The 8,943-nt window shown below is 32.8% G+C and overlaps 1 protein-coding gene across 1 annotated transcript; it reads right to left on the minus strand.

The window, feature by feature from the left end:
- Positions 1-7,127: 7,127 nt before the first annotated feature.
- Positions 7,128-8,401, minus strand: LOC107918922 (auxin-responsive protein SAUR23). Its single transcript, XM_016848488.2, has one exon. The coding sequence runs from the start codon at positions 8,293-8,295 to the stop codon at positions 7,999-8,001; it is 297 nt and encodes a 98-aa protein (XP_016703977.2). The 5' UTR covers positions 8,296-8,401; the 3' UTR covers positions 7,128-7,998.
- Positions 8,402-8,943: the final 542 nt, after the last annotated feature.

Here is an 8,943-nt window from a genome sequence, read left to right on the forward strand (position 1 = left end):
TAATTACTAATACTTGTAGTCCTTGTGGATACGATATCTTTACTTACCGTAGCTATATTATTGTTCAATAGGTGCTCTTGCCTTTATCGTATTTATATTTAGTTTTGTGACTATCAATTTCATGCTTATTACAGGCTGTGTATTAATGAATATGCAACAAGTTATTAAGATAACTTAATGTCGATATGGTTAGGTTATTTGGATAAACATTGGATAATATGAGTGAATGAAAAATTATTTATTCGCAACAACCTCCAGACATAAAGCCTTGCCTCATTCGAAAGAGGGTAGAAAATATTAATGGTAGCCAAACTTAAGTCTATAGACATATAGTACCTTAGGGAAGGTAACCCATGGTTTGCTTTTGAGAGAAGCAGACTACTGTACAAACCTATCGAGCAATAGAATGTTCAATACTTTGCTGTGACATTAATAGTCAGAGAATGTAGATGCATCAGTAATCCCAACCGTCCTAATCAACATTGTAATTCCTTAATCTTCTTTTCTGTAGTTACTTTGTCGTGACTATAACGCGTAGGTTTGTGCAAGTGTACATAGTCATTATCAAGTAATAAGTAAGTATCGAGTTATCATCTCCACAGGGATTGTATTTGTGCTAAGTCACTTAATTTGTAAAATTATATTAACAATTTGGTAAATAAAAACACAATATAGTTGAAAAGTGGTGATTGAAATATATTAAACTAAATGCAATGATCCCTAATGCAAATTATCCTAAGTATGCAAACAAAATGAAATATATTTTAGTAAAATTAAACACAATTTTGCAACAATTATAACATAAATAAACTAGGACAATTACTTTAATTAAACTCAATTTATTATCAACATGCTTAATAATATTTGGAAAAACATTCTATGGCAACTTGATCTTTCATGAGTTTGGAAACCACATTAGGGTTTCTTAGTAAATACGCATTTTACTAATCCTTATTTACTAAGGGTTTCTTAGTATTCGTGTGAAGTAACAGGGACGGGTCAGGTTTGAAACAATTTAATCACACAATTCTAAAAACTATACAGATAACAGAGCCTGGTGAGGGTTGTTATGCAACCTACAATTTAATCGGGTTAGGATCTAAATTGAGCATACACATTTCAATTATATGTCCATTAGCCGTCGTCTGGTTAGGACCGCCCATCTAATTCAGGTGCATTTCAATCACGTATGAATGAAATACAAACTTGATTTTAATTGAAAACATGATCGATTGAGACACAAACATTATAAGTATGAATCAAATAAATATTATTTAATTAAAATAATCATCCTAGCTTAAATAAAATTAAGCTATAATTGTTGTAAACAAGAACAAAAAACTCATAGCAAACATCTTTAAATTAAATTAAAGAAAAGAAAGATTAAACCCAATTCAGAGTGGTTGTTAACCAAGACTCTGACTGACGAGGCTCCTTCGCTTCTTTGCTTTGCTCCTTTGCTGATGGTTCTCCAATGTGGCCAACCAAGGGTTCTTTAAGTGACTAATTTTGCTAAAAATCCTTATGCAAGGATGATGATAGGCGTAAGGGGGATAGATAGCTAAGAGAGTTGAGAGAGGAGAGAATGATGAATAAGTGAGAGATGATTGAAAAAGTGAGAAATGAACTCTTATTTATAGGTGAGGCAAGGGAGCTAGTTTGCTAAAAATAGGAGTGTCCATCTTTTGAAACTTCTTCCAAGGATAACCGACCATGAATTGAGGAAATGTGGCTGATCCTGCTTGATTCTTGGTCAATTTGAGTGCCACCACAACTCAGGACTAAGACTTCGTCACCAGCAAATCTTCGAGAAAATCTCTGATTTCTTTAACTCTTCAAGGACCTTGTGTAATTAAACCAAAAATTGATTTATGATCAGCCATGTGCAGCCAAAAATTGGGTTGACTTGGTCTCCAATTTGGACGATTTTGCAATTAGAAGAAAAGTCTCACACCTGTCCAAAAATAGTAGATAGTTTAGAGGACCAAATAATATAATTTTAACCACTTCAATTAATTAATTTACTTAATTAATTAAAACTCAATTTATGAATGAAATATTTAAAATAAATTATTAAATATAACTTTATATTTTATTATTTAATTTAATCATGCATGGCCCACTTTATAGCTTAAAAATATAATATGCTCAAACTAATATAAAATAAGTCATTTTATGCATGAAAACTATATAATAAAGCATAAAATCACATTTTAATACTTTCCATGTCCTAATTTCATATTTTCGCGTATTTCATTAATTTATTAAAAAATTACTTTGTTTTAACAACAAATTTTAGTAAAAAGATGATGAATTACATAGGAAAAATCCTATATACTTTTCAGTTTACAGTGACCTTCTTATTTCATTTACTTGTTTTGTGTTGCACATTTTATACATCATCATTCTCTCATTTTGCCACTACATTCTCACTGTTATTTTGCTTCAGCATTAATCTAGCCTAACTCTAATAACTCGACCAAATTATACTGTTCTAATCCTTGTGGAGACTATCTCACTCATCACTTTATTAGTTGTTTGACATGTATACTTGCACAATTCGCAAATCGTATTCACGAGCGACACAATTCCACACGGACGTGTGGTAATCCGTGTCGATTTCACACGATTGCGCACTGGATAACAAAAAATCATGATTTTTAGGTTTTTTGAGCATTCTAAGACGTATATATAACAAGAATAAGAATATATGAGAGATTCATTAGAGAATATTTAAGAAAACAACTCGAAAAACACCATTGAAACCTACTGTGAAGCAGATTTTTGTCAAAATTGAAGATTCCTAAATGATTTCTTAGGAAGTTATCATGAGTTCCTTTATTTCTTTTGGTTATAATGTGTTTTGGATGTTTTTATTTTCAAGCATGAACTAATTTTCTAAATATCTAGGGGAGATGAACCCTATGATCGATTCTGTCATTTGATTTTTATTTTACGCGATAAATACTTAGTTTCTTATTATCAAGTATGTGTGCTTAATTCTTGGTTTAATATTTCTAGAGTATTGATCCATGTTTGATGTAATTAGATATGTGGTTCAATAGACCTGTTTAAAAGTAGATCTTATGTAATTGAGTGGATTTGCATGCAATCCTAGAAATAGGATGACATAAATCTACAAGATTAGAGTCAAATCTAATAGGGGAATCCATAGCACGAGTTAATGCAATAATAGAGGTTTTAATTAGAGACAAATTTCAATTAATTAACCAAAAGTCTGTTGCTCTTATAATCAAAAGAGATATTTTCATAATTTAGAGATTTCTACGGATCAAGATACTAAGTAAACAAATTGCGTAATTTAAATTAATAGTGACAGATGAAATCTAGGTGAATTCTTTCATAGGTATTGTTTCGCTTCTTGGTTGTTAATTGATTATTTTCATATTTTGTTCTTTATTGTGTTCATTACTTAATTTGAGTTTTAAATCAATCACTCGATTTATTTGGTTAAATAATAGAAAGACAATTATTACTAGTACTTTTAGTCTTTGTAGGAACGGTATCTTTTCTCACCGTAACTATATTATTGATTGATAGGTATACTTGCCTTAGTTAACTTTTTAGTTAGTTTCGTGACACATCAATGTGGGAACACATCACCACGTCGTGGCATCGTATATCGCCTCGTCGGGATGTCGAGTGTCGCATTGTTGTGGCATTGGGTCTTCCTTGTAGTGATTACAGTTGTACACCAACTAAAAATTTGACAAAGGCAAGTGCACCTATCAATTATTAGTATAGCTACGGTGAGCACAGATATCGTTTCCACAAAGACTAAAAGTACAAGTAATTATCGTATTTCTATTATTTAACCGAAAAATTGGAGTGATTAATTAAAAACTAAAATTAACTAATTAAATTAACTAAAGAACACGACAGAGAACAAATCGGGAAAATTATCGAGTAAGTAACCAAGAAGTAAGACAATACCCAGGAAAGAATCCACCTAGATTTCATCTGTAATTATCAATCTATATTACACAATTTCTTCACATAGTATCTTGATTGGTAGAAATCCCTAAATTATGCTAATATCTCTCTTCAAGACTAAGAGTAACTGACTCTAGGTTGATTAATTGAAATTTCTTTCTAATTAAAACCTCTATTGTCACATTAAGTTGATTTATGGATCCCTCTATTAGATTTGACTCTAATCCGGTAGATTTATGTTGTCCTAGTTATAGGATTGCATGCAACTCCACTCAATTATGATAGATTTACTCTTAAACAGGGTCTATTCCTTCTCTGATTCAAGCATATCAAATATGGATTAATAGTCTAGAAATATTAAATCATTTAAGCACATATAATTGAGAACAAGATTCAAATATTTATCATGTAAAAATTGAAATTAAAAGACATAATTTTATCATAGGGTTCATCTCCCCTAGGTATTTAAAAAGTTACTTCATAATCGCAAATAAAAACATCTCAAAGACAGTATAACTACAACAAACAAGAAAACCCATAATAAACTTTAAAGAAATCAAAATGAGATTTTCAATCTTGATGGAAATCTATTTTAGAGTCGGTTTCAATGGTGTTTTCTTCAATATTCTCTGACGGCTTGCTCCCATATTCTTATCTTTGTCATATATAGGTCTTAAAATGCCTGAAAAACCTAAAAATTGTGTTTTTCTATGTGTGTTTGGGGAGCAATTCGTAAAATCCACACGATCTAGCACATGGCCGTGTGGTAGCCCATGTGGGTCACACGACTATGTGTCCAGCCCGTGTGGCTCTTGAAACTTGCTTCGAGTTTTTGATTTTCGCTCCTTTTTCTTTTAAATGCTCTCTTAAGTATAAAAACATAAATTTAAATGATTACAAGCATAAAATTCACCATTTTAACTCGAATAATAATCCAAAAACGCATTAATAACGGGATTAAAAAATGTTACTTTTAACACTTATCACATAGCAATGTTGACTCTATTTATTTGAAAATACGGGACACACTCCACACTTTCCTTTAAATAAAGAAATAGTTTAACTATTTTTTTGCATTTCTTATGAGTACACAGTTAAAAAAAATTAAAATAAAACAAGAAAGAAAGGGCCAAAATTTTACAAAATCTAGAAAACACTTATCATAGTAACATTACTATGCCATTATGTGCCTTTGCTCCATAACCAATTTGATATCAAAATTTCCAGAACTGCTATAGATTCGTTGATCACAAGAAGATTTTCAACTGTTGATTTTGTCCATCAATCACGCTAGTCTATCACCTGGACTTAGGGTGAGTTTGAATGGGCGATTGGGTGCGGTGCGGTACGTTTAGCTTACTTTTTGTCTCATGCTATAGTATCACTACAGTATTTAATCTCACCGCCACTGCTGTTTTTACACTAATCGCAGGTAAATGCATCGCCCATCCAAACTCACCTTTAGCTATATGAGCTTGCACCTACAAGTATAATTAAAATGTCGAAAATATTTGAATTCCTTCCCATCCGAGTAATAATGAAACAATCCATTTTGGAAAAGATGTCGGTGAAAGAGTTTTGAGAAAACAAACAAACTATGACTGTAGATGCTGAAAAAGTAAACAGTATTTATGATTCACATTCTGTAGATATGAAAATCATCCTATGTAGTGTCAGATGCTAGGTTTGATATTCAACCAAACTGAGTGATATAAAGGGCAGTAAAAAAAATATGAAAACAGAACAGTTGTATCAGAAAGCAAGGCGCAAGAAAATGCATGGGTGGAAGTTGAATCCCAGAATTGTTTTAGCCTTATAAGCATGGGTTTGATCAAAGAACAAAGCCTAGTACACTACTCGGCGTTGGCACCATCAGCAAACCAAAACATATGGAAGGTAGATTTCAATGTTTCATGCTAACATGAAATCACAGGTACCAAGAATTCTGGTCTTCGAGATGTTAACAGTTATCTTGCTGACTGTTAGATGACTTTATTTACAATATAAAACAAATTTAAACCAGTACATGTTATTTCTAATGCAACACGATCAAATATTGTGCTTCTACACTTTTTTTTCACAATGTCCTAATAACGGTATTATTAAAATCCTCAAAAACTCTATTTTTTGCTATAATAATATAACTTCAAAACTTAGTTTAACAGTGCATTCAGTTTGAAATATTAATTTTGGTTTTGTAGGTAATACCATCTTGATTACTAAACCAATGGCTAAAACTCCAAATTTGAAATTATGAGAAATTCTAACTCCAAAAATTTAATTAAAGACTACTCATATAGCTGAAACAGAGCAATCCGAAAACAGAGTTCTAAAGGAATTGCGTTGAAATGACCAAAGACAAATTTTTGGCTTCTTGGGTGATTTTTTTTTGGTGATTTAAGAAATAGGTAACCAAAAGGTTAAAAAGAAGGAGAGTGGATTTTTCTCAGCAATACATCAATGCTCAACTTCTTTTAACCTTTTGGTTACCTATTTATGACTAAAAAGACCCTTACCATTGATGTATTGCTACTGTGAGAGGGTTTTTTCTTTCAAAAGGCTTACTATTATGAGAAATGAAGTGCTAAGTAAATTGATAAGATTGTCAAAAGGCTTAATTCTAGGATTAGCAGAACTGGAGTGTGGGAACAAACCTGAATATGAAAGCAAGAATAATATAGGTCGCTAGTAATACGAGTCATGCCTTTTCTTTCATCGGATAATCATATGTTTTTGCACAGATGGGGGTTTTTCCTGTTTTAGTCTCACCCCATATCTGATCTAAAATGTGAATACAGGCAAGCTAGAGACTAAAAAAAAATTGTCTCTTCCATTTGTTTTGCCATGGAATAGTGTGAATTTTCTTTACCATAACAACTGAAATTGATTTTCTTTTAAGCAATTTGAGTTTTCCATCAACTTTCGATGATTGATTTAATGACTTCAAATGCCAATATTTTAGAATTCCTATTCCACTCATTTGTGACAAATAAAATATAAAAATCCCGCTTCAAAAAGGCCAAAAGAAAGAGGAAAACGTATATGTACATTTGGTGTTCCTATTATAAAAAGAGAGAGTATATGTTGGCTTCTCTTATGGTGTATCCAAGCGAGAAGTTATATCAATAAACATATGAGAAGCTCTTTGAACTTGGATAGAATATGCTTCGGACTTGATTAAACAGATCCTTTTCCCTGCAATGAAATTATAATATCATTTGGCATTTGCAGGACAAAGCCTTGTGAAGTACACGTGAAGTACCCCCTGGTAGCTTCTACTGGTAGCTCTCGTCACAACTAGACCTATCTAGAACCACCAAATTGACGCTTGAAGTTCAGTGATCAAATTGATTTGCAGAAAAACAAAAGGAAAAAAAAGGATTGGCAGCCAACTCTGTTTTGAAAGGCCATTTCCACAAACTTTGACTTCGTCAGTTGCTATTGTGGCAGCATTGTGCAATCAACATGGTAAGGGCAAAGTCTCATTATGTGGCCAGCATTGCAACAAGCCTTGTAACGGATGGACCATACTTTACCTCCAATATCTTCACAGGCAGTTCCTAAAATTTTACCCATCATACCGAACAAAACTAACCTTCATAGTTTGTACTAAACCCATTGCCATAAGAAGACTGAGGCGTGGTTCATTTTAACCCAAATTTAATCCAAATCCATTCCTGATGATTTTCCTTCTTTCAAGTTTCAACTAACCTATTTTCCTGGGAGAAATTTTTATGGTTACTTCCCATAGGAAAGCGAGGAGGACTGTAGGCTTGGGTTGGAGCGAGATTTTGATGTTTTCTGGTGAGCTACTAATAGCTACATGTTCATCAGACACGACAACTGGTGTAAAGGAGCAATATGAACTGAACAATGTATTTAACAAGAGGAAATTTTGAGAATAGAACGGCTGTAATTTATAATAAAATAGTTTCTAAGAAGAGTATACATTTCAATCATCTCTTCCTACCAAATGAATAGAAGGATGTACATCAATGGTCAAAAATTGTACCAGCTAATTAAATTTCTTTTATCAGTTGGCTACTAATGCAAGCTTGATGTGAGATCAACAAAAACCTCTTCTCTACAAGGAATTGTGAGACCACCCATTGGATGATTGAATCCAAATTCTTCCTCAGCTATGCTTAACAACTTCTGAAATGAAAACCGATTCAAGGATGAGATTGGAACTATGAATCTCTTCTTTTGGCTCTCCCCAACATACACTGTAATGTATCCTTTGGGAACATGCGTTGAGTTCGAGGCTGCTTGATTTGCAAACAGTTTAGAACGGCCAAGAATCTGCTTAGCAAGCATAATTCTTGGCACACGGATAGCCATTTCTGTTAGTAACTTTGAGTATGAAGAATAATAATAGAGAAGACTCAAAAAGATGAATGGGAAGATTTTCTTGTAGAGGAGGATGTGAGAATTCCTTGGTTGTGATGTGGATAATGCAGTTGTATATATAGATGGAAGAATGTATATAGGATATTAATGAATTACAGATTGAGTGGTTACAATGTATTCTGGTGGGGTTAGAACATTGTACAAGAGTGTGTCACATGGTATGGTCCCCAAATTGCCAATCCTTACAGATCATACTGTTGTCTGTTGACAAAACAGTGTGCCGTACAAATTAGAAAGTAGACAATCCATGACTGGGAAAAAGATTGGAAGGGGACAACGAGAGCTCAGGCTCTTGCATTACCACAAGCATATTTTCCTTCATTAATAACTATGGTCTGGTCTAAAACTTATAATGGGGAAAAAATGGCCAATGGAGAAGAGGCTAAAGATTGGAAATTGGCACTCAAGATTTTAAGTATAAAAATCTCTTTGAGCTTGGCTAAACATGCTTCGGACATAAAGGAAATATGAACAAGAAAATGTTGGAAAGGATTAGACTAATTGGATAAGTAAAGCTGAAAAAGAGAATAAGATACGCTCCAAATCTGGATGCATGAAATAAATTTTAATTTAACATGG

The sequence above is a fragment of the Gossypium hirsutum genome, unplaced genomic scaffold (assembly GCF_007990345.1).
Source record: "Gossypium hirsutum isolate 1008001.06 unplaced genomic scaffold, Gossypium_hirsutum_v2.1 scaffold_557, whole genome shotgun sequence".
Lineage (NCBI taxonomy): Eukaryota > Viridiplantae > Streptophyta > Magnoliopsida > Malvales > Malvaceae > Gossypium > Gossypium hirsutum.